Raw genomic sequence first — 26,250 nt, 5'->3', positions numbered from 1 at the left:
GAACCGTCGCCCGCGGGGCTAGCGAGGATCTCTGCCTGTGTCAGCACTGGCTGTAAAAGCTAGGAGGGCCCGGGTTGGAGTTAGGGGGAGCCCACTTTGAGGCAGGGTCAGGGGGCCAGAATGGCTTCCCTACCTTTGGCGTTACTGGTGCCTCTGGTATGCGGGCGGACGCTCGTTTGCTCCCAGTCTCACACCTTGGGAATCGGGGAGAGTCAAAGCTTCTGCTTCCCTGACCCTGCGCATTCACAGCGTGCCTGGGAACCCACCCATGTGGTCCATGTGGTGCCCCAGGTCTCAGGCAGGCTTAGGACGGCAAGGGGGGGTCCAGCAGGGGGCAGGGACTTTGGCTGGTCTCCCGCCTTGACCGTTTGTCTCCATCCTACCCTGAAGAGCACACTTGGTGCAACCAGGAGTGGGGAGAAGTGAAAACCCCGGAGAAGGGTCCTATTTCTCTACCCAGATCCTGGATTTGTTTGTTTTCTACGGGGAGGCTTCTTTCAGGAAGGAAACCAATGAGGAAGATGGGTACGGCAGGTGCACCAGCCTTGCCCGCTGCGCCAGCCTGTCTGCTGAAGGGGGATGGGGGGCTTAGTGCAGCACCTGTAGCTAGAAAAAATCCATGGATGCTAGTGTTTCTCTCCCCGCCCCCCATCATTCACCTTTATAGGATGGGTGCCAGGGCAAAGCAGACCCTCAGGGGTGGTGCACGCTGGGAGAGAGCCGGTGAGAGAGGGAGGAAAGAAGATAAAAATGAGCCCAGTAAGAGAGTGGACGAAGTTTCTCTGAGGCAGCATGGCTTGTTGGCTCTCCTTCCTCCCCCAACGGACCCACACGGCGCCTTCCTCTGGGACACCCAGAGGAGACATCCTTACAGAAAGTCTGGCTGGATCTATGCTCTGGATTTCCTTGAGGCTTTTCACAGCTTTACTGCGAGCCATGCCTGCCATGATGAAGTCGGGAGCCCAGGGTTTGAGACTCAGCTCTGCCTTCAGGTGCCTGTGTGTCCCCGGGCAGTCCCCTCCCTTCTCTGGGCCTCTGTCTTTTCACCTGTTAGGACAGAGATGATCAACTTGCATCATCATGTGCCTTCATCTTTTCCATCTCTACCCTGTCATGACTTTGCAAGACTGGGCTTGGGGCTACAGTAGAGCCTTTTCTAACCAACAGGCTCTAGAAGAAGAATTGCTGGATTTTCATGACAATGACTCAATTCTGGTGACTGTGGGTCCTGCCGTGGCTGTGCTGTCTACTTTTGCTCTCAGTTCTGTGATGTTGAAACTAGGAGCGGCAGCCAAGCACATGGACTCTGGGGCTTTGCCCTGTTCCTCCTCATTATCTCCAGTGGGATTGAGACCCCAGGGTGACTTCCCCTCCCAAATTTCAGTTCTAATCTAAGAGATGGACCTGGTGATGGAAAGAGCATCAGATGGAAAGTCAGGAGAATCGTGTCTCGGTTCTGCCACCACTGATGGCCACCGTGGGGAGAATGCTGATTAATCCTCCATCTCTGTTATGAGGGTCAAATAGGACTGTGGGTGTAAACGTGGTTGGTAGACCCAGGAGCTCTCTGCTAGAAGACAGGGCTGCTGATGCAATGAAAAGCTCCTGAGAACAGCCCCAGCGACCAGGTCGACTGCCCTCTATTCCTATGGAACTGCAGGAAATGGCTGTAACTTTGAGCTTTAAGGGGTCTCTCAGCTCTGAGAAGCTTCCTTCGGCTTCCTTAAAAAGACCCTGAACTGTGTTGTAAATGAGCAAAGTGTCCCTAGCCTTCAGTACTAAACAACCGGGCAGTGGGATCTAGACCTAATGGGACCTAAACCTAATGGGACCAAGGCTCAAGGCAGAGGTGAGGGCCCACAGTCTCTCTTCACCACGTTCTGTCGCCCATGTCAGTCCCTGACACCCAGCCTCTTCTTCCTTGTCCAACTGTCCTGGTGGAGCTGGGCTTAGGAGCCTCCCACACCAGCAAGTGCAGCAGAAGTTTCTCCTGCCTGTGTGTGTAAGCCACCCCCCTCTTCACACCACAGGTCCGGTCCCTCGTGCCCAAGTCAGTACCGGGTAAACTGTTGCTTATCGTGATGACTGGGAGGTAGGAGGGACACCACCTTTGTACTCCAAAGACCTGGGTTCGAGTCCTGCTCTTGTCCCTCTTCTATCTGTATGATCTTGGGCAGGTCCTCAAATCTCTCTGAGCCACAGGTTCCATATCAACTAGAAACAACAATGCCTACCTTTCTGGGGGAGGGGAAGGTGGGCTGTAAGACAGTAGACCGTAGAAGACTCTATAGGGGAGATAATGACGGCCCAGCTCCAGATTGCTCCTGGTGAGTAACCTCCTGTGGGAAGCATGAAAGAGGGTCTCTGTTGTCTGGGGTTAGTCTCACTTTGACAGCAAACCCCGGGAGAGATGGAACCATGCTGTCTCTGGGCTGGGCACTTTGATGAAGTGTTTATGCCTTCCTGTGGACTCTGGAGTACAGTGCTCAGTCCCAGAGAACCTGCATGGGAGCAGGGGGGTAAGGGGTGGTCAGGGCAGAGAATGGCAAGAGGGAATTGGTTGATTGAAGGTTTCTCAGAATGGGTTTTTTTATAGGCCAGTGAGTTTCCGGATGTCCAGGTCTGTGTTTTGTATGTAAATGGATCTTTTGTTTATCAAGGGGCTCTAGACTCAACCCAGGCTGCAGTAGCTTACTGCTGGGTCAGGAATCTGGAGATGGGGTTACAAGTGGCCCATGAAACTCCATAACCAGGATGTTTCTGGGCGTGTTTGTTTCCTAGGAGCGGGGACAACGGGATATTCAAGCTGAAATAAGATTTGCTCCCCTTGAGTGGGGTGGCGATGGGGAAGAGAGTTTGAGGGGCTAAAAAGGGAACTTCACCCACTTAAGAGGAAAACAAGAGTCGCTCGGGTCATGATCCCAGCATCCTGGGATCGGGTCCCACATTGGGCTCCTTGCTCGGCAGGGAGCCTGCTTCTCCCTCTGCCTCTGCCTGCCTCTCTGTCTGCCTGTGCTCACTCTCTCTCTCTCCCTCTCTCCCTGACAAATAAATAAATAAAATCTTAAAAAAAAAAAAGAGGAAAACAAGAGTGTCTTGGGATTTGCCCTGTGGATCACAAGGTGGCAGTATGGAGCTGAAAGTGCGTCCGAAGCTGACCCGACCCACAGGGAAGCCTGCCTCTCCGCTCTCACACCCGCTACCTTTCCATACAAGTTCCGGAGTTCTGTCTCCTCCATTTCACCCAGTTTTCCGGAGATAACCTGGACACATGCTTCTCTCTGTCAAACTCATGGAGGATGTATTTGTCAAGAAAGCACAAAGAAGGGCGCCTGGGTGACTCAGTTGGTTAAGCGACTGCCTTTGGCTCAGGGCATGATCCTGGAGTCCCCGGATCGAGTCTGACATCGAGGCCGACATCGGGCTCCCTGCTCAGCCGGGATTCTGCTTCTCCCGCTGACCTCTCTCCTTGCATGCTCTCTCTATTAAATAAATAAGTAAGTAAATAAATAAATAAAATCTTCTAAACAACAACAACAAAAAGAAAGGACGAAGAACAAGGTCAAGGGGAGGGACTGAGTGTAGAGACTGTTGCCTGAAAAGATGAGTGTTTGAGAGAGCGAACAGGACCTCAAAAACACAGAGGAACTGAAGTTATTATAATGTTCTCAGTTTAGAGGCTGGGGCTTGGGGTAGGAGGCCTTTTGAGAGCCCCCTGGGCCCAGAAATGCATCCTGATCCCAGGAGCAAAAAGCCCACTGATGGTGGGCACAAAACACCTCCTTACTCTAGTGGGTCTCATTGGCCAGGAGCACAGCATCGCTCCTGGAGTTCGGCTGTGGTCGTAGTGGGCATTAGGATGCTAGCTCCGTTAGACCAAGACTCCGTTGATGACAGGTCATGTTAATTCTGGTCCACTAGAGAGTCCCAGTTCATAACTGGCATGTCATCAACCACTCGTTGCCGGTAGCAGATCAGTTTCTCTGTATCTTGTAAGATAAAGTTGAAGAGATTTTTAATTCGGTCCATACTTGCGGGGGCGGAGTGGGGCGGTATGGTCGTTCTTGGATGTCCCGATGGCTAGTGTATGACATGGGAGAAAGTGACTTCGTTTTGCTGAATACTGAGCTCCTCAAAAGGTGATTACTCATACAGGCGACCGTTCGTACACATTTACATAGCTGACCTTCCAAATTCACGGGGGTAAAAAGGACACTGTATTTCCAGCAACACAAGTTAGCAATGAACTTGTGGGTCACTTCACATTGTTAGGTGGCCTCAGCCATCAGCTTGTTGGCCCAAACTCCTTAGGACGGGAAATCAGCCCTCCTCTTCCCTTATCAGGGCATCTGAGAAATCATCTGCACCATCGATGGGCACCAATCTCCATTAGTCACTGGGCAGTCTCACGTTCCACCCTAGTTAGAGACAGGACCCTCCGAGAATGGACCAGCAATGGGGGCGGGGGCTAATTAACCTCCAGGATATATTTATTTGCTACAAGTATCATACCTTGGAAGCCAGTCATAACAGAGTTCCTTACAGACCTTAATGAGATGGTCAGTGGCATTCAGGTCTCTGTGTTCACTGACATCAGCTCCCCGCTCCAGGCGGCCCTGGCACAGACTCCTGTGGTTCGGGACAGGTCAGTTCCTGGAGCATTTATGGAGAGCCAGCGCTGGGCAGGCCTGCTCCCTTTCCTTCTGCCTCTTCTCCCTTCAATTGACTTTTCAGCCTTCATTCTAAACTGAGGTCAGAAGTCACCCTTCTCTGGGATATTTTCGCTGACGATGTCTGATTTCAACATTCCATACCCAATCTGCCCAAACATTTATAAGGTCTGTTTTCATTGCTCTGTGTTCATTTCCTTCTGTCACATGTTTGGTACAAGCTCTTACCTGTCCCCACAGCTGGGTCTAAGTGCCTTGACTTCACCCACCCAGATGTTCAAGTGTTCTTTTAATGTGTGGTTCTCTGGATTCCGGGGCCCTTCCAGAATCCTGCAGAAAGGAGGACCTCTACCTGCACTATTTCATTTGTCCCCTCTCCTGGTGTGGGACCTGTCTCCACGGTGGGCCTGCCCAGCCTCCCTTGGGTGTATGATAACTCATCTGAACCTCTTCAGCACACCCTTAAATTCTCTCTTTTTTTTTTTCTTTTTTAAAAAGAGATCAATAAGAAGTGGAGTTTCAGTTCTAGATACAAAGACAGTGTTGCTGGTGGTGATGTTGTTGGTGTTTCTTCCTCATTCTGCCCCTCTGATCAATAAAAATTCTTTTTCCCACTAAGAAAAGCACTCTAAGCAGATGTCTTCGTCCATTCCGGTTACCATAAAAAAAATGCCACAAACTGGGGGGGCTTATAAAGAACAGAACTTTCTTTCTCTCAGCTTTGGAGGCTGGAAGTCCAAAATCAGGGTGTCAGCGAGGCAGAGTGAGGACTGTCTTCTGGGTGGAAGCCGTCACGTGGGTTGTATTCTCACAAAGCAAAAGGAGCTAAGGAGTTCTGCGGGGTCTTTTTTTTGACAAAAGCACTAATTCCATCCAGGAGAGCACCACCCTCCCCATCTAATCGTACCCAGAGGCCTCACCCTTAATGCCACCACCGTGGGGGTTACGATTTCGACATAGGAATTTAAGGGGGCACAGACATCCGAATTGGAGCAGGAGAGGAACCACAATGAGAGCCAAGAGGTGGAGGGATGTATGAACAGGCAGAACTGCGCAGCCCCAGAAACGCAAACCAGAACCCCGTCTTCAGATCATCTTGGGGACCAGGAGCCTGGGAAGATGAAAGCGGCCCACTGCTCTCCGTGCCAGGACGCAAAGGGTCATTTGCTGCCAGCAGGTGGAGCACAGGTAACGCTAGAGTCCTCTCGAAGTCCTGCATGCCCCTCCTCTGGGGTTTGTGAATTTGGTTAGGGGAGGTCCTGGGGCGTCCACTGTTTGAGATGTTTAACTGTTGTGAGCAAAAAAAAAAAAAAAAAAAAAAAAAAAAAAAAAAAAAAAAAAAAAAAAAAAATTTCACTTCGTGGCTTAATTGCCTGTTGGAAAAAGTATATTGTATGTGTATCTTATCATCAATTTTAGAACCTGTGAGGTAAATCCTCTGAGGTTTTGTAGCTACAAATGATGACGAATTTTATCCTTCTTTCCAACAGGGATAGTCCTTATTTTTGTTGACTCTGATGTTTCACCGATGAGAACTTCTAGGCAGTGTCAGAGGAAGGAAATGACAGGCTTGTGGACACTTTTACTCCATTCATGACTCAGTCAAACTGTGTCTAGGACCTTACCCATAAATACCACGGCGTCGGCTGATTTGAGACAAGCTGGGCTTCATGCAGTTAAGAAAGTGCCTTTTTATTCCTCATTGTTTTAATACAAACAAAAACAACAAACCAGAAAAGAAGATTGCACTTTATTGGGTTGAATTGGGGGAGATTTTTTTGTCCCCTGGAATCACAGATTGGGCTGCTAGTTGGTATTTACCAAGGCCCTGTCAGCTTTCGTTCCTAAGAAACGGGGAATTCAAAGGTTGAATGATGGGGAGCTTTCTAAGTGACCTACTTTAAAGTGCTGAGGGCAGGGTAGCACGACTCAGCAAGATGCAGCTCTGGAAGGGGGCAGCTCCCCGGGTTGGGCAAGAGGAAACCAAGACCATTTTATTTAAAACTTTTAAGGAAGTTGCTTGTTGCCAAACAGTAAAGAGCTCCAAGAGTCATTTAATGGTAAGATTGCCAAACAGAACTCCATTACAGTTGATTAAAAAAAATTTTTTTTCACACTTTTCAATGGAGAAAGACGTTCCTGCTTTCTCTACTGTTATCTCCCCTCGTTCATACTGATCGTGGAAGTTCTTCCTGATAGCTGGCTCTTTCTTGCTGAGTGAGCTAAAAAATAGTCATTCCCCTGCAAGGTGAGTGTGAGAATTTCTAGAGAACAGCACCCCCTTAAAGACCTAGACCTCACAGGGCCACCTGCGTGTACTCAACCGGCTCAGAGTCATCAGGCTTCGCAAAAGTCCAGAAATTGGGTTTGTGGCTTTTTGGATTGACGTTCACATAATCTGTGGTTTCCTTGATGTTCTCATAGTCCAGGGAAGATTCACTTTTTAGTCCTTTCGTGGCGGAAAAGACCACTTGTGCATAATTCATATTCTTCGTGGCCTTAGAGGGGAGAAAAAGCAGAGGCATGGGGGTCAAGATTCCTACTAGGGTCAGAGGAGGGGAGAACCCCAGGACAGAACTCTCACTCAAGGAGGCTTGGCTCCCCAAGCTCAAGCTGGAAGGGAAAGGCGCCGGGGTTGGAGAGCAGGGAAGGGGGAGTTGGGGAGGTCTGCCCGCTCGTGCCTCCTGTCTGTAGGGGATTCATGGGTTTAAGCAAAGATGTGGAGACTGAATCCCAGTGAGGTCAGGACTCAAAGGGGACTTTGGCTCAGTGACTGGGGTACGGGGAGGAGGAGGTGACCCATTCGCACTTGCCTTTTTACAACCCACTCAGACCCCCTTTTGTGTGGAAGATCTGCATTGCTGTAAGCCTGCCCGCACCCCCCCACCCATCCCCTAAGGATGCTGTAAAGATTCAAGAAGCCTGCCTGCCCTGCTCCCATCTCTGTAGCTGGGGCAGCCTGGGTGGTGCTAAGTCTTATGCAACAAGGACCCTAATGGCATAGGATGGGCTGGGCTTGCTGGGGGCGTCTGTTACCTGGCAGGTTGGAGACGAGCTGCCTGAGCCGTTCGAGCTGTCAGAGCTACCGGAGGATGTGTTGCTGTCGTCTAGGGAGAAATAGAAACTGTTCTTCCAGGGAGATCCAGGGAGTGTTGGGGGGGGATGGACACAATGGAAGGGAGAAGGAAACAAAGGCAGAGCCAGCCTCGCGAAGCCAGGCGGGGAAGAGAAATACAGAGCCCCCCTAAAAGAGAAAAAAGGAACTGAAGAAAGGGGGAGGAGAAAGGGTCCCCCAAAATAGTCAGGAATGCGCCCAGGAGTCCCGGCACCACTGCTCTGTCCAGTTCCATCTAAAACCAGTAGCTGACACCCCAGGGCTGGGCTGTGTCGGGAGGGGCAAGCAGAGACATGCGGACACAGAGCAGCCCCTGGCAAACAGCTCGGGGGCCTCCGTGGTGACCTCACCGGCTCAGGCTTTGACCTAGATCCGCCTAGCTCTAGCTAGGCAGGTGACATCCCTCTTTGTGTCTGGTTTTGCTTCCTGTGAAGCAAGAGGGTTGGATGACTCCTCTCAGGTCCCTGAGAGCCAAAGCGTCGCTGAGTCTCTGGCCAGGGCTCCAGTGAAGCTCTCCGGCCAGGGTCCCAGCGACACCAGGGCCCCTCCGCTCCCACAGAAACACTCAGTTCACATGAGTGCTCTCTTCTGGTCCCCACAGGCTCTTATCTCAGCGCCGGGGGGAAGCCTGACCACCAGATCCCTCCAACTGAAAAACTAAAATTAGATGGAGCAAATGCAAATCAGCCAAGCGATAAACCATAAGAAACAGTGTGATCTCTGGGGAGTGAGTAGAGCGGGGCTGTGGTCTTGCTGTGGAAGCAGCCATTTCCACTGTGTGAACGGTGGCCTGGTGCATCTCCCCAGCCCTGAGAGAAAGCAAGAGGGTGGTGTCCCTGTTGGTTCACTTGCCCATGGGGAATGGGGATTTGAACCATCACCAAGACTCGTGTTTATTAAAGCACCCAGATCCCATGGCCAGAGGCAGTTGATATCTTGGCCGCCCCACTGACCGGCGCCATAGTATTACAGAGACAGAACAGAGACAGCCCCAAACCCCTTCTGCAGTGGCTTACACTGGACCAAACCCAGATCCACACAAACCCAGCGAGATGCGCCCCGTGTGATAGGAAGAGCAGCTTACTGCAAAAGGTAGGCTTGGCAAGGCCTTCCCTGATGTGGGTGCAAGAAATCCTCCAGCTGGGGGTCGGGCAGACGGGGACAGAGCAGAGCCACTGTAGGGTGGCTCCCTGGGCACCCAGACAGAGCAGAAGAAGCTTTAGGACAAGTTCGCTCCCTCCCATCCCTGCTTCTTCCTCCCCATTACTCACGCCTATAACGCCTGTAATGGGGCTCAGACACAGAAGTGCTGGGAGTCTCCTCCTTGGCAGCAAGTGGCTGATGGTGGGCAGGGCTGGGGTTCGGGGCCTGGAGCCTGGTCCCTTTCAGTAGCCGCTCACTCTCCTTGGCTAAAGGGGACAAGGCAAGGGTCAACAGTGGCAGCTCTCTAGGTCAAGCAAGCACACACTGTCTCTGAGCACTGCCCTCAATAGGGCAAAAACATTTGGAGGGACCTCTTCAAAGCTCAGGCCTCCATTCAAAACCCTGCAGCAGCCCTCGCCTAGCTCAGAGTACAAGCTGAAGTCCCAGCCTCCAAGGACCTCCATGGCATCACTATCCCTCTCAGTTCCAGCCACCTTGGCCTCTCTGCTCCTGCTGTTCGCTATCAAACACATTTCTGCCTCAGGGCCTTTGCAGATGCATCTCGCTGTCTCAGGGCCTTTGCAGATGCATCTCGATCCCTCACTTCCAGAGATTTATATGCAAATGTCAGCATGTCAGTGTCAGTGATGCTGGCCATCATCCCTGTCCTATCTCCTGGCCTTGCTTCATCGTCTTCTTCCCTAGCATTCACCATAATCCAACACGCGTGTGTATTACCTGTTTATCTGGTTTGTTGTCTGTTCCCCCCATGAATGCAAGTTATAGAATTTTGTTTTGTTCCCTGTTGTGATGAATGAACGAATGGCTGGCTGGCTGGCTGGGATGGATGGCTTGAAAAGCCTTTCATTATTTACTTCCTTTATTTCTTTATTTTAAACTGCCTTTATTTTACTTTCCCTAATTATAATGCCATCCCAGAACAGAACTTCTCTATTTTCCATCGAGAATCACTTCAAGAATGTAAGCCAGTCTCTTAGTCCAGTCATACCCAGAGCCATGTCTTCGCCATTGAGTCCTTCCGCGGCGATGAAGAAGATGAGTCAGACCCCGGCTGAATGCGCCCACCCCCGAGAGCACTGCAGGAGCTGGTCTCTGGGTAGAAGGTCTGGATAGTGGAAGGACTGTGGGCCGCCATCCCCAACCAGAAACAGGTCAGGTCAGAGTGGGGATTCCCCAGTAAGGGGTGATCTGGCCAGTGGATTCTCAAGTAGGTATTCCAGGGGTGTTCAGGGGCTTGTCTTGCTGGAGGCTTGGGTATGGTCCCTGCAAGTGGCTAGGAGAGAAGGGAATGCAAGGCCACCTACCCATGTGCCTGCTGAGCAGGTAGCTGATGGCCGCAAAGAGGCAGGCCTGTAGGATGAGGGAAACCGCTGCAATCACTAAGCCGTGCCAGAGCTTCATGTCTCTGTTGGGACAGGAGAAGGGTCGGAGTCAGAGGCTGCAGAGATTCTCATAGAGCCACACACCCATCCCGGCCCCCAGCCAGAGACAGCCATCGGTTGATGCTGTGTGTCTCAGAGCCAGTGCCTTTGCCTCTCTGGGCAGCCAGGGAGGGTGGTGTGCGTGCTCAGAAGTCAGCTACGCCTGTGAGTCTGATTGGAAAACCCCACTCACTCTGTCAGCATGATGGGCTTGCAGGGCGGCCGCGGGTTGCCAGTGAGGCTCGGGCTCTTCCAGGGGCAGGAGGAGGAGACGTGCGGGGCACCAGGCTGGGCACCTGGTCTGCACGCAGGGCACCCTCAGGATCGTCCAGGAGAAACACAGGAGGCAAGGCGGCTGCTAGGACTCAGGGGCTCTACCCCCAGCTCCACTCAGGCAAACTTGGCTGCTGGGGGTGGGGGGGCACTGGCTTTCCTCTCCCCAGATTGCAGTTTCTGAATATACAAAAGAAGGAGTAACTAGTCGTTAGGTATTTGTACCCAACAGTGGGCAGCGGGGTGGAGGTCATGGGGTAGCCACTCGATGCCGGCCATAGTGCTGAGCCCCTCCTACCTCTTTCACGCGGCCCAGGGCTGAGAGATTGTGAGACACCCCCCCCCCCCCAATAACAAACTTGTGGGATTCAGAGAGCAGAGGGACACAGCTGAGGTCACGCAGCCAGTACGCGGCCGGGCCTAGCTTTGGGCTCTAAACTCAAGCCTACAAGTCCCACCACTGGTCCCGGCTCCCGGGGAGCCTGCTGCTGGAAGTGCCAAGGGTTCCACTCAAGCAAATGCAACAAGAAGGAGTCATGGAAGAAACCCAAATCTTAAATACACACACATACGCACACACACCCACACGCACACCGGGTGTGGCTTCGTGGGGTTTTAGGACCAAGAATCTGAATGTATGCCCACAGATATGCGGATTTTAAAAAATCAGCGTATGGATTTCATCAGCATTTTGCTGAATATGGTGTTTACTCTAAGACAAAGGCAGGACAACTTCAAAACTTTTGAAAGGATACTTACTTACACTGTCCTGAGATGAGGGGCACACCCCCCCAGTTGTCCTGCTGTACACTGTAAACCTTTATAAGACTTTTACTGTCATTAAGATTTCCAAGGGCTAAGGGTGCTGTGGAAAGTCCTGAAAACTTTTGTTTTGATTGTGGTTCTCACACAAGGGCTTTCTAAGATCAGAACTGGGACCAAGAGTCAAAAGAGAGAGAAGGCCGTGTTGGGCAGGAAGATGTGTGGGGTTTGCCATGAAGGCCTCTCCAGGGCTGTGGGTGTTGGCCAGTTGGAAGTTTCCAGAGAGAAAAATACCACCATCTTCTTTCACACAGTATCAAGCTAGTCCTTGGCCGTGACTTTACAAGATCAAAATGTTGGAAACAACACATATCCAATTTATTCATCCTACGTCCTTAACCCATCCTGTTTCCTATATAATAAGTTCTAGCTACTTCTCCCAAAAGCACCTAATATTACCCTTTGCTTTTCAAGTTGAACGCGGTGGGTTGCCTTATGAGTATCATGCGCTGGTTAGAAGGGGTTCAGGGGAGCGGGAAGTAGACACAACCCAGACGGGCAGGTGAGAAAACACTCCAGGCAGTTCCCAAAGTCCATAGACAAGTGCGTAGAAAATCCAGTATCGCCCCCACCCCCTGCCCCCAGTGATCAGCAAACTCCAGAAAGAAAGCTCAGTTAAAAGTGACTTGTGCACAAAATAAAATTTACAGAGCTGGAAAAAAACAAAACCACAAAACACAAAAATGATGGAGATGAAGCAAAATGGGGGTTTTTCAGGAAAAAACAATGATCTTCAAGAGGTGGGGGCAACTTGATTTGAAAAAAGGCACAGATGAGAGTTTTAATGCCTTGCTCTTGACTTATTTTGGATAAGCCCGCCTAAAATTTTGACAGGTATTGATTTCCTGAAGCCAATTCCAGTATTGATTTCTGGGGCAGTGGCAAAAGGGAGATTGGACTTTGACAGAAGAGCTTTATTGAATCACAAAAGATGTGAACATCACAGGAAGGAGCTAGAAGCCAAACCAGTGTGTCTGGGAAACCAGCAGTGTTGTTCCAGTTTCAAAGGCGCTCTAGTGCTTTAGTATTGATTACCTCATCTTCAATGTCTCATTTGTCCTTAATCACAGAAATTATTCTCTTTCTTTCATCAGAGGGAATGGCCAGAAAGCCACTAAGGGCTGTGTTCTGAAACCACACTCGAATTTTAATATTTTTTTAAGGCTCCTTTCTCTCCTTATTTATTAAAAATTAAACAACCAACGGACATTTGTGGTGGAATTTAAAATGCAAATAAGCAAAACATTTCACAAAATCACCCGCATTTTATTCTGTAACATTTTCTACATATTCTCATAACTATAGGTACTCTTTCTGTGTACACGTGTAAATACATGTGTACACGTATACAGTCTTTTCTAAACACGGCATTGTACTGATCGGCAGCTTTTCCTCGTCACTGAACGTATCGTAAACATGTTTCCAGATCAGAAAAACCTCCATTACAAAGCTCCAAACTGGAGGCCCACAGACCAAATTTGGTGCCTCGGTGATTCTGTTTGATGAGGTTTTTTCAAGAGTTGGATTTGGAGGCCCTGACTGACCCCTGAGCCATTTGAGTGTGCTACTCTTGAGTTCGATGGCTTCATTGTGAGTTACTACTATTCCTCTTTATCAGTATTTCTGAGCACTTTTTCTGAGATCTAGCTCCAACAGATCTTTCATTGTTGTCTAGAACTCTTTTCCTCTGTGCTGCACATTTCGACATCCCAGGAGACCACCATCCTAATAGGTTAATGGGACAACCAAAATGACTGAGAAAGGCCCTACACATTTCCAAAAGCCTCACCCCGAGGCAGCAATTCTTGCCCCCAGTTGAGAATCACTGCATTAAATCAATGTCCCGTTGTTTTAAAACCGATACCTTCTTTTGGCTCTTTATATTAAATTATAGTGCCTCTACTTCCTTCCATCGTTTTCATATATTACAAACATCTTACCAGCCAAATGACACACTGTACCTGTGCGAGGATCAAGCCTAAAGTCCAACAGATGTCGGATAGAGTCCAAGTTCTCTTCCCTTCCAACTGGGAATTATTAAACTTCTCAGTACCTCAGCCTCTGTACCTGTGAGATGGGGAGAATGACAGCCTCTGCCTCACCGAGTTCTTGTGTGTGCTCGGTGCGTTATGCTATTTCTAAAGACCGGTATACAATGCCAGGCATGGGGGAAGCACTCAGTAATTACGGTTGGGCACTCTTGACAATTTGACTTGGCTTTTAGACGTGACAGTGGTGGAAAAGACACCCATTCAGTAGAAATCATGCTTGGAATTTTGCATCTGGATCTGTTTGCGGGCTGGCCAGGCACGGTGCGGTACCCTGTCTGATGCTGGGCAGCTCCCAGTCAGCTGTGCCATCACAAGGGTCAACAACCGATACACTCACGACCCTTCCACACCCCCATACGCATTCTGTTGTTTGCTTTCAGTGCTGGGTTCAATAAGCTACATGAGATATTCAACACTTTATTATATAATAGGCTCTGTGTTGGATGATCTTTGCCCAACCATAGTGTTCTGAGCTTGTTTAAGATGGGCTAGGCGAAGCCATGTTTGGTAGGTTAGGTAGAGTAAATGCAGTTCAGGCTTCAAACGCTTTCAATTTGCAGTGGGATTATCGGGACCTAACCCCATTGTAAATGGAGGAAGATCTGAAACACTTCACCAAGATGGCGCCTAGAGTAGAGCTATTAGAATTGAGCCGGTCTATTTGAGGAAACTCAGGCACTCATGTTGAGTATAGTTTGAAGATAAGAACTGGGACAGGATGAGGTACAAAAATGATGACAGATGTCATTATTTAAGTGGCTAATGGCCCCTAACCACAATGAACAGGTTGTTCCTTGGGGTCTAATTGCAGATTTGCTGATCAGACAGTGGGCAAAAGCATCTGCTCATTTGCACCTCCCCCCCACACACACATACCAAATAACCAGGAAATGAGCAAATTAGGGTAATTAGGTTGTGAAAAACAGTGCCTGGACCATGAGAGAGTTTGCCACTGGCTCATCCCATCATCAAGATTGGGACTGTCTTGCCCTCTTTGACCTGCTGAGTTTTGACACATGAACCAACACTAATGCAGCCTCCAGCCAAGGACCTGCCCACCACAGTCCAGAAGAGTGCTGGAAGCATTTCTTCTGTCCACTTCAGGCCCGCCTGGAAATCCCAAGACTTCCGGGTACACCTGGATCCCATCTTTCTGCTTCCCCTTTCTAATGATAGAGGAGCCTTTAGTTGGTACAACCCAACATTGACGTGAAATAGTAGGGACACACTGCGTTCCTGCCTGACATGCTTTCTTTGGAGAGAGTCACTCTATGAAGAGTGGTTTAAAACAAGAGCACAATAGAAGATTTCTATGAAAACCACACAGATTGCAATAATCAATAATTGCTATCAATATAGTTAGGGCTTTATTGATTTTTTTTTTTTTTTTTTTTTGACAGAGAGAGAGAGTGAGCAGAAGCAGGGGAAGCAACAGGCAGAGGGAGAGAAGGAAGCAGTGTCTCCACTGAGCAGAGCCCAATGCCCGGGGACTCGATCCCAGGATCCTGGGATCATGACCAGAGCAAAAGGCAGACACTTAACTGACTGACCCACCCAGGCATCCCTTAAAAAGACTTTTTCTGCAATCTTCATTAGCTTATTTTTAAAATTAAAATTTTGAGCCATAGCATAGCTGAATGGTGTGGAGAGAGAACAAAGCCAAAGAGATGAGAGCCGAGCTGCTTCTCCCAGCCCTGCCGCTCCCTCACTGTGGAGCTGAGACAAGTAGACGTTCTTTCTAGGCCCTGGTGAATGAACGGCTGGACACTCGAAAGTGCTCCTCGGGCTCTTTTGAGATCCAAGTATTCTGTTTTTTTAAAGACTGAAGTAAGGGGTGCCTGGGTGGCTCAGTCAGTTAAGCGTCTGCCTTCAGCTCAGATCATGATTCCAGGGTCCTGGGATTGAGCCCCACATTAGCCTCCCTGCTCAGTGGGGAGCCTGCTTCTCACTTTGCCTGCCACGCTCCTTCCTTGTGTTCTATCTGTCAAATAAGTTAATGAAATCTTAAAAAAAAAAAAAAAAGACTGAAGTAAGGAAGCGGGGAAGAGAAACAAATTTGGATAGAAATGGGATATTTTAAAAGAAAAAAATCTGTTTCCATTTTATAATATCATCCATTCTCCTTCACATTACTAGACTTTAATCCCCTAACTTAAAATGCACTTTGGAATAATCAAGAAAAGGAGGTAACATATATAAGCCAAACTCATAATGAATAAAGCCACAGAAACAGAGGAGATCTAAGATTTTGAGGTTACTAAGGTGTTTTTTAAAAATGAAATATCAATAAAAATAATGATTTCCTAGAAAAATATAAATTAGAAAAATTGATTCCATAAGGCACAGGAAACTTAGAGACCAAAATCAAAACAAAGTAACAAGAAAGACTTCTGGAGGCAGCGTGCTATTTAGCCACAAAAAGCACAGAACGGCAGTCAGCTTGGGTTCACATCCCCGCTCATTCCTGCATGAACTTGGTCTAGTTCTTGAACTCTTCAAAGCCTCAGTTTTCTTATCTGTATGATGGGACCAATAATAACTAGTTCCCAGGTTTCAGTAAGACAAATATAAATGATACTTGCTTCTGAGGATGACAAGAGGAGCTATGTGAAGTACTTATTATAGCTTTTGTCACATAATAATAATAAGCATGCAATAAATGACTCTAGAAAATAAAAGCATTATTGCAATTAATCGACTCAAAATTTGTGTCCAAATAGTATTAGAAAATAAGTTATTTTAAACTTCTTTTTTATTTTTTAAAGATTTTATCTATTTATTAGATAGAGATCACAAGTAGGCAGAGAGGCAGGCAGGGGCGGGCGGGAAGCAAGCTCCCCCCACTGAGCAGAAAGCCCGATGCAGGACTCAATCCCAGGACCTTGAGATCATGACCTGAGCTGAAGGCAGAGGCCTTAACCCACTGAGCCACCCAGGTGCCCCAGAGTTATTTTAAACTTCTAAGGAACATGTAATTTCCGTGCTATTATACAGATCCAGGGCACAGAAAAAGATGGAAGACTCTGCCGGATCATGTCACTTATGAATACAGAAGTAAATATAAGATAATATTAAGAAGTTACTCCAGGGACATCCAGGAAGTCAACTATGACAATAATGAAAACTGGTGTTGAGTATTTACCATGCTCTTTTGAGCTCTCGCTCTGCAAGAATAGACATGATCCCGATTTCCTAGTGGGACCATAAAAGGCTTGGGAAGGGTGAGCAATTTTCGCTGGTCCCCACCCCCCTTCCTCACACCCCCTCCCCCGCTGCTGGAAGAGCCAAACAGCAAACCAAGCTCAGCTCTCAGTCATTACAGGGAACTGCCTGTTACAGAATATGAAGAGAGCATCAGTAAATGGAGTTTTTGCAATGATGATCTCCATAATATACAAACACCATCGTCGGATGAAGTCAGATACTCGTTTCTTTTTTCATAAGTTGATAAAATAAGAATATGAGACTTATTTCTTGCCATAATAAAGACTATCTCTTCTATACCAATAATCAACATCTTACCAAGCGGTAAAATGTTTTAGCGGTTATTTGAGAACGAGGATGTCTGCTGTAACCATTTAAAAAAATTAATCTTCGCAATTATAACTCTGGGAAGTAGGAAGTCCTTCCAGCCTCCAACCTCCAATAATCATAAGGGTCTGGAATAGTTACGGGGCAGGCTTGGGGACACTTTTCTATATATCATTCGTCTAATTCTCACAGCCACCAAAGAGGGAGGTACTATTTTTTCCTTTTCCTTTTCTTTTTTAAAAAATTCAGGTATAATTATTATTTCCGTTTTACAGAGGGCAAAATGAAGACAAGGAGAGGTTAAATAACTTGCTTAAGACTATAAGAAGAGGTAACAGGGCTTGGTGCCCAGGCAGGCTCGTGCTGGAGCTGAGCTATTAACTGATACATGAAAGCAATAAAGTCATGGTTTGGGGCAAAGGCAAGTCAAATTCATCCTTATTTGCAAAAGACGTGATTATATACCTAGAAATCCCCAAAGAACTGATTGAAAAAGTAATGGAATTGATGAGAGTACTTGAGAAAGTCCTGAGGGCACGGTAATATTCTTTTTTTTTTTTTTTAAAGATTTTATTTTATTTATTTGACAGACAGAAATCACAAGTAGGCAGAGAGACAGGCAGAGAGAGAGGAGGAAGCAGGCTCCCCGCCGAGCAGAGAGCCCAATGTGGGGCTTGATCTCAAGACCCTGGGATCATGACCTAACCCAAAGGCAGAGGCTTTAACCCGCTGAGCCACCCAGGCACACCCAGGCACGGTAATATTCTAAAATTATCAGTTCTTCTCCCTATTAGATCAGCCATAACCAGTTAGGAAATGGAATTGCAGGGAGCGAGAACCAGGAGCCTCAGCAGCCATCACACCAGATAGAGCTGAGAAGAATTTGAAGAATAATTTGAAGAAAGTAATAAAAATGTACTGAGATATCTAAAAATTGGGGCATCCGACTCGCTCGTTCAGCGGAACACAAAACTCTTAAGCTCAGGGTTGTGAGTTTGAGCCCCACGTTGGGTGCAGAAACTTAAAAATAAAATCTTTTAAAAAAAGAAATAAAAAATTAAAAAAGACATAAACTAATAGACACATGATATTTCAGATCAGGAATCTGGAAGACTGAAAAAGATCACTTTGAAATGAATTTGTTGGTTCTGAATAACTGCAATCAAAACTACAGTGAGAATTTTTTACAACTCCAAATGAAATCTCAAATTTTTCCAGGGGGAAGAATAACAGTTGAGAAGAGCTAAAACATATGTGAAAAGGAATTGTGACCAGGCAGGTTCCTGACATACCACTTTTTTTAAAAAAAGATTTATTTATTTATCTGAGTGTGTGAGAGAGAGAGAGAGAGGGAGAGAGCGCAGGGGGAACAGAGAGAGAGAGAGAAACTCATGGAGCTCCATCTCGCCACCCTGAGATCACAACCTGAGCCCAAACCAAGAGCTGGTCGCTCAGTCGACTGCATCTCCCGGGTGCCCCGTGACATACCACTTAAAAAAAAATTTTTTTTTATTTTTTAAAGATTTAATTTATTTATCTGACACAGAGATAGAGATAGCAAGAGAGGGAACAGAAGTAGAAGGAGTGGGAGAGACAGAGGAGGCTTCACACTGAGCACGGAGCCCGACACGGGGCTCTATCCCAGTACCCTGGGATCATGACCTGAGCCGAAGACCGATGCCTAAGGCCTGAGCCACCCAGGAACCTCCTAACATACCACCTTTTTTTTTTTTTTTTTAAAGATTATTTATTTATTTATTTATTTGACAGAGAGAGAGATCACAAGTAGATAGAGAGGCAGGCTGAAGGCAGCGGCCTAACCCACTGAGTCACCCAGGTGCCCCTAACATACCACTTTTAAAGGGTGGTATAGACTTGAAAAAAATTGGCTAGGATGTATAATAAATAAATCACAAAGGTGGCTCACAAAGCAGTGGGAGGAAAGGAAAGCGTCATTTAGAAATGTCACGCACAGAATACTGAATTCGCTACCTATAAGAAAAACAAAAAATAGCTTGCATCCAGATGGGATGTAACAAAATAATTCCAAAGGAATTAAAGAAGTTAATATTTTCAAGTAGACATTAAGTAGAAGGAAATAGGTTGGATGTTCACAAATTCAGTAATAGTTCTTAAATCCTACATGAGAGAAAACTTTCTCAGCTTATATGCAATGGAAGAAATCACAAAGCAACAGGAAAAATAGATTTGACTCGAAAATATTAAGACTTCATATGTTTAAGTCAAATAAAATTTAAAGGCAAATAGATAAAAACACTAGAACGAGCGTGTACTATGTATAACTTTAAAAGGTTTCAGATTTTTCTTCCCAAAAATTCTTTTTTTTTTTTTAAAGATTTTTATTTATTTATTTGACAGAGAGAAATCACAAGTAGATGGAGAGGCAGGCAGAGAGAGAGAGAGGGAAGCAGGCTCTCTGCTGAGCAGAGAGCCAGATGCGGGACTTGATCCCAGGACTCTGAGATCATGACCTGAGCCGAAGGCAGCGGCTTAACCCACTGAGCCACCCAGGCGCCCCTCTTCCCAAAAATTCTTAAGAAAAACCCTTAAACCCCCAATTGGTACATGGGTAAAAGGCATGGAACAATTTACAAACAATCCGGAATGGGACCAAAGCTGCTATTACAAGGTAGTCTTACCACTACCAATTATAAAAGTGAAAATGGGAAACTATTTCATTGAAAAACAAAGATTAAATAAATCACGGTGAAGGTACAGAATGGAATGTTACATCAACATTTAAAATTACATTGAGAAAAAATTAATCTGGGGAAGGAGTCCATTCCATGAAGATATATCATGCACTTATATTTAGCTACATACAAAACATATTAAAAATATTAAAAGAATAAAACCTTGTACAAAAAAGAACATTTGGGGTCATTCAACTCTTTTGTCTTTTACATTAGTTTAGTAATAGCCCCCAGTCACCTGATTCGGTTCATCAAATCCAGAATAGTTCATTGACAGTAATTTTGCATATCAAATATAGATTTGTTCACAAATATAAACTTATGGAAATTGAATCAGGGATTTCATTTAAATGTACTTTGTTTGAAAAGGGGAAGTAGAAGAAAATATACTTAAATGTTAACAAAACTGGGTATTGTGGGTGGTGTTTTATTTAACTCTTTATACTATCTGTCACTGTCAAAGTTTTCGGTAGTTAACGTATCTTTTTTCTAATCAGAAAAAGAATACTTTTTAAAAAAAGATTTTACTTACATTTATTTATTTGACAGAGAGAGACACAGCGAGAGAGGGAACACAAGCAGGGGGAGTGGGAGAGGGAGAAGCAGGCTTCCTGCTAAGCAGGGAGCCGGAAGTGGGGTTCAATCCCAGGACCCTGAGATCATGACCCTGAGGCATACGCTTAACGGCTGAGCCACTGAGGTGCCCCAGGAAAAAAAAAAACACTTTAAAAATATTGAAATAAGCCCAGAAACTCTGAGTCCCTCAATTAGCCTAGTACTAAATTTATCTACATAAAAAGTTTATTTACATAAGTTGTGTCTTACTGTGTTAATAAAACATTGAGAGATCAGCTCCATGTGTGAGTTCCAATTAAATATATAGTGAGTGGTCTAGGTATGTGGCTCTGTGTGAAGTAGTCTGACGGACAGGATGAACGGGAGAATGCCATCTGAACATTCAAAAGCTCTCATTGTACCTGAAAAACCAAGACATTAACATACAAAAAAATCGAAAAGCAGAAGAGACGTCACAACAAAGTTGGAGGAAGGCATGATGTCTGTAATATGTACTGTCTTGGAGGAGAAATTGATCCCCCCTGCACAGAACACTCAGAGAGGAGGCCAAGGGGGAACTTCGAAGAACAGGCAACGGATGATGGAGAAGTAGGGACGGAGCAGTCCAGCGAAATGCGTCTGTCAGCCCTGACTGCAGGGGAAGCCACTGTCTTCGGCAGGCTTCCACACAGATTTGGCCGCACGTAAATAAGATACTGTGGGAGGAAGCTGGATGCACTGCAAGGGTAGGTACAGGCAGACGGTGAGGAGTAGGGACTTGGTGGCTAGATGGCTTCGGTTTGGAATTTAAGCTCTGACCTTCCTGGCTATGAACTGCTTTCTCTCCCTGGGCCTCAGTGTTCTATCTGAAAAATGGGGACAGCACCTGCTTCATTTTCTTAACTCACACACGTTATGGGGGCTTGTTATATGCTAGCATCATGCAAAACACTTGGCATAAATTATCTTACTGTTTTTTATTTTTTGAATTTTTGTAAAGGAGGCTCTGTGCCCAATGTGGGGCTCGAACTCAGGACCCCAGATTGAGAGTCACGAGCCAGCCAGATGAGCCAGCCAGATGGCCCTATAAATTATCTTGCTTAAACATCAGGATAACAAACTTACAAGGTAGCAACTGTTGTTGTCCCAATTTTACATATGAGAAAACCGGACTTTCATCCCCCACGGAGAGGACAGAATTCAAACCCTATTTTGGGGCCAGAGCCTTTCCCATACTGCACGCAATATTTAAGAAGGTTAGTCAAGTGCTGCATGTAGAGGTGCTCAACAGGGAGGGATCCTCAGAGCCAAACAGAGGTTTGAACACACACCGGCTTACCTATTACAATGCACCCATTTTTAATAGGCCCTGTAAGAAAACAGGGCTCCCCCATGATTTTTACTTTTTAAAATTTTTTTTTTAGAGATTTTATTTATTTATTAGAGATCACAAGTAGGCAGAGAGGCAGGTGCGGGGGGTGAGTAGAAGCAGGCTCCATGCTGAGTACAGAGCCCAATGCGGGGCTTGATCCCAGGACCCTGGGATCATGACCTGAGCTGAAGGCAGAGGCTTTAGCCGACTGAGCCACCCAGGTGCCCTTCAGCCATGATTTTTAAATGATAGTTATAAGCCACCGAAGATACAAAGCCATATGGTCCTGGGAAGTCCTTAGTCCTAAACAGTCCCTACTCCCATGACTATTGCCGTGTCCATGCACCAGCGGACAGAGAAGGCCAAAGTACCCAACAGGGAGAAGGGAGGAGTGAGGTCTGCAAGACACCGTGGGGAAGGGGACAACAGAGAGTAAGGGCATCACCTTTGTCCTGGGCGTCAGAAAGATCTTCTCTGGATTCCCTCCAGCGCTGGTTACCATGGCAGGGGGCTCACCCCAGGAGGCTGGGACATAATCTGGAACGAGAAAGGAAAACCCCAACCAACTGTCCAGCTTGGTGACTTTGCCAATTCAGCCGCCTTGGGCATGTCACTTCTTTCTGAGCCTCAGTTTCTCGGTCTAAAACCGAGGGGGGTGGTGTGCTAAATAGATCCAGTTCCGATGTGTTGTTGTTCTAGAATTCCCTGAGTGTAACATGGACATCAATGATGAGAGACTCAAGTCAACCAGAAATAGCAAGTCTGAGTTTCACCAGATTTGCCGCATCTCTGGTAGTACACATTTATAGGGACAGGCACAGCCAAGTTTTAAGAAGGAAAACAGATTACTCAAAATCTCAAATTCGTAGTCTGGGGGAAGGCATTTTCTATCAGCAATGACTTGAGATCAATGCAACCTGAATGCGACTTAGTTCTAAGCCTAAATCAGCAAGTACCCGGGGAATCGCAAGCAACTTCAGCAGTATTCATAGATTTGTTTTGCTGGCCCCACGAAGCTCCCGGTAAAGTGAAAGGGCCAAATCATTCTGTCGCGTTTTGTCACATTCTGTACACACTGCAATTCAAGCCATTTATCTAGAAGAAACACTATTTAGCCTTGGAGGAGCCACGCAACGTCCCTGAGTCTCAGTTTCCCCCCTGCTAATTGGGAAGTCAAATGTCTCCCTCCTAGAGTTTATCACAGCGGGTAAGTGAGACTGTGGAAGCTTCCACTGTCTCTGCCTCACAGTTGGGTCTCAGGGCCTGCCACCTATGGAGTCTAGCTGGGCGAGGGTCCCTGGATTGGTTTATGACTCTGCTCTTGCCATCTCTAGATCCTTAATCATTTTTTAACAAGGAACCCCAGATTTTCATTTGCCCTGGGTCCCGCCAATTGCACAGCCTATTCCACTCACTGTATCGTTTTGAGCAGAGTTGCCACAGCTCAAACGACAAGGTCACTATACAGAGTGAGAAACAGATTGTCCCATCACCAAGTCCTCTGTGAGAGCCTCATGGGCACTCGTGAGCGCTGCACCTCCTGAACTCCCAGAGGACGGCTCTAAGCACGCTCTTGGGCGCTAATGTTCTCCAGAAGCTTTTCTTTCCCTGTTTGACTTCAGTCAAGTCACTTAACTCCTCTGTGCCTCAGTTGCCTTAACTGTAAGAGAAGCTGTTAATAGCACCAGCATCTTCAGGGCTGCTCTGTGGACAAAATGAATTAGTCCATGTAAAGCTCTTAGGACGGTTTTGGGTGCAGGATAAACTCTACGTAAGGATCACGTATCACTCTTTGCCGTTGTTCCACAACTTTCCTTGTGACGGTGTGCAGTCTCTGACTCCCACTCATAACGTGTTCAAATTGCCACCCCAGTCCCTTCCCTCCACATATGGCAGTCTTTTGCAACTTGGAACAAATCTTAAAGACAGTTCTCCTGCAGGGCGACATTCTCTGGGATTGAGTTCCTCATTGACTTAACAAGAATGATTAATTAATAGCTATTATTGAGTGACTGCTTCACTAGGCATCAAATGTACTACTTGTCTGTTATCCTCAGAGCAACGGTGGAAGGTAGGTGGTTGTAAACCCATTTTACAGATGGAGAAACGGAGGCTTACACAGGTTTAGCAGAGTTCCTTGGATCTAGCTCTGACTGGATCCAAGGTCTACGCAGCTTCTAGCTGGAGCTCTGATTGCCACAGCTGTTACCGCACACGCATCTTAGGTCTCGGGAACAAGAGACTAATGTCCATCTAGTACAAACCGTTCAATCTTAGGTCCACTCTAAGACCAATACAAGTGAATTCCACACTCTGCAATCCCAGCACACAGGCAGAGAATCCCCTCTGAGACCTCCGTACTCTATGTTCACAGACACACACTCTTCCAACTAATTTAAAAATCCACCTCCCCAGAGGCTACTTACCGCAGGACAACAAGCAACGTCTGACCCCAGCTTGTGTTTCGGCACTGTCCTAATGGAAACAGCGTCCCCACCAACCCCCGCCCCCCCACCTCGCGCGCCAGCCCCACCCAGAAGCTTCTTGGTCATTGGAGGTCAGTCACAAATGTTTCACCATTTCCAGCCGGGCGGGGGCACGCTGCTCAGAGATTATCATCTAGCTCAGTTGCGGAGAGCGGAGTGAAGCAGCAGATAGCACCTTCTATCTTTCTCTGCAGGGCTCTACCCTGCTCCTCTCTGCAGACGGTTTACGTAGATGGAGGAGATTAGTAGTTTCTTTATCTCCATGTGAACTCGTATTTAAATACCACAAATACGCACGAGGCCTGCTAGCATGGAAAGAGCACTGGTAGGGTAGTCCAGAGGCCTGGGTTCGAGTCCCACCTCGAGCTTTCACTTGCTGCATGAGTTCTGACAACCCACGTTCCCATCAGGTAACTCCTGCTCTTCCTCTAGAAAATAAAGAAGCAGGTCTCTAAATATTGGCAAAGGTCCCTTCCAGCCTGGCCCATCTTTGAATCTGTGTGTGATGTGGCCCTAGATTAAGGGATTGTGGATAGGATAGAGGTCAACGAATGAGGACCATTTTGCAAGGACAATTTCTTTGCCATTAAACCTTAAATGACACCAACCTAAGACGCTTGTTGCGGTTTCTGCGATCATACCAGGAAGGCAAGGAAGGTCAACCGCAGGCTTTTGGTAGGTCACAACCTAAAACCCTTGAGATATGGTAGTGGAGAAGACATGAGGGTGAAATGATCTTAAACTGTCAAACAAAGAAAGCAGAATTTTATAGGTCTCTGGGATGTCAACTCCCCATTCACGACAGATTAATCACTGTAGAATCATGGCTTCAGAATCAGATATATTCAGATGTAAACCCTGCTACACTACTTGGTAGCTGTGTGACTTGAGGAAAGTTGTTTAACCTCTCTGATCCTCAGTTTTTTCACTTGTAAAATTGGGTTAATAATATATACCCAATTGGGGTGCCTGGGTGGCTCAGTGGATTAAAGCTCAGGTCATGATCCCAGGGTCCTGGGATCAAGTTCCCCATCGGGCTCTCTGCTCAGCAGGGAGTCTACTTCCTTTCCTCTTTCTCTGCCCGCCTCTCTGCCTACTTGTGATCTCTGTCAAATAAGTAAATAAAATCTTTTAATATATATATATATATATATATACCCAATTTTTTGGAAAAAAAAACTCATAAGTTTGTTTAAAGTTAAAGAATACAAATAAATAGGCAAAACACTTAACAGAAGCTCCTTTCTGGGGTAAACAACAAATGGCAGTGATCTATCTTTATATTCTCTAAAAACGTTAGAAAGCCTTCCCTTAGGCTGAGTCCTGCTCAGTGTTTTATGGTCCTTGATGTGTCCTTGGCTCACCGTGGTCCTTGATGTGTCCTTGGCTCACCGTGGAAATACATCTGTGGCTGGAGCTCCGTTTCTTCCCTTTCGCATGAGTTGTGTTAAGAACATCGAGCCCTGTTATCAGTCAAGATTGAAGAGCCCACAAGAGTGATTTCCTAATGAGGCTCTCCACCCCCTCCCAGTTCACCTGCCAGTGTCAAAAACACTCCTCTCCTCTCCCGTCTCTGCCGTGACCTCTAAGTAATGAACTTGAGCTACAGTTAACTTACGGGGATCAAAGGGAGTCTCAACTCTGCGATTACCCTTGGGCGTGAACCTGGTGTAGCTATGGCGGCAGCCAGAGCTGTGTAAGCTTCACGCAGCTCTGTGCTTCTGTGTGGACCACTTTTGGACCAGAACCTTCCATGATACCACTCTGAGGCTCAGAGTGCCGTGTCGTTATTAAGGATCTTTGTTTGAACGGGACGTATTCGGGGTCTTTTGTGTGTGCATTTTCACTAGACAGTGAAGCAACCATAGAAAATCCACTTGACTTGGAAGTTAGTGCCCTAGAGATTCGAGGCATTTGACTTCTCTGGACTGCATTTTTCTCATACAGAATTGAGGGAGTTTTGACTAGATCACCCATGACTGGGCTTTACGGAGCCAAGTACGAATTATTGAGGGTCTCTGTGTCCTGGGCGGCCAGAACTCCTTCTGCCCCTATGCTTTAGTAGGTTGGTGGCAT

At 46.9% G+C, this 26,250-nt stretch overlaps 1 protein-coding gene across 4 annotated transcripts; it reads right to left on the bottom strand.

Moving 5' to 3' along the window:
* Positions 1 to 6,404: 6,404 nt before the first annotated feature.
* Positions 6,405 to 24,198, bottom strand: RHEX (regulator of hemoglobinization and erythroid cell expansion). Of its 4 annotated transcripts, XM_059146551.1 has the most exons (8): positions 24,115 to 24,198; positions 22,134 to 22,225; positions 13,427 to 13,532; positions 10,564 to 10,823; positions 10,254 to 10,354; positions 9,057 to 9,194; positions 7,707 to 7,777; positions 6,405 to 7,168 (listed from the first exon to the last, which is right to left on the bottom strand). In XM_059146551.1, exons 4-8 carry the CDS (start codon positions 10,572 to 10,574, stop codon positions 6,968 to 6,970), a joined length of 522 nt encoding a protein of 173 aa, XP_059002534.1. In that variant the 5' UTR covers positions 10,575 to 10,823; positions 13,427 to 13,532; positions 22,134 to 22,225; positions 24,115 to 24,198; the 3' UTR covers positions 6,405 to 6,967. The 4 variants fall into 4 exon arrangements, with proteins under 4 accessions (XP_059002534.1, XP_059002535.1, XP_059002536.1 ...); XM_059146552.1 differs by lacking the exon at positions 13,427 to 13,532; XM_059146553.1 differs by lacking the exon at positions 24,115 to 24,198 and having other exon boundaries at positions 22,134 to 24,108.
* Between the last annotated feature and the right edge of the window lie 2,052 nt (positions 24,199 to 26,250).

This window comes from Mustela lutreola, chromosome 14 (genome assembly GCF_030435805.1).
Source record: "Mustela lutreola isolate mMusLut2 chromosome 14, mMusLut2.pri, whole genome shotgun sequence".
Lineage (NCBI taxonomy): Eukaryota > Metazoa > Chordata > Mammalia > Carnivora > Mustelidae > Mustela > Mustela lutreola.
The sequence above is the reverse complement of the archived record's forward strand: the minus strand, read 5'-3'. Positions and strand labels throughout refer to the sequence as shown.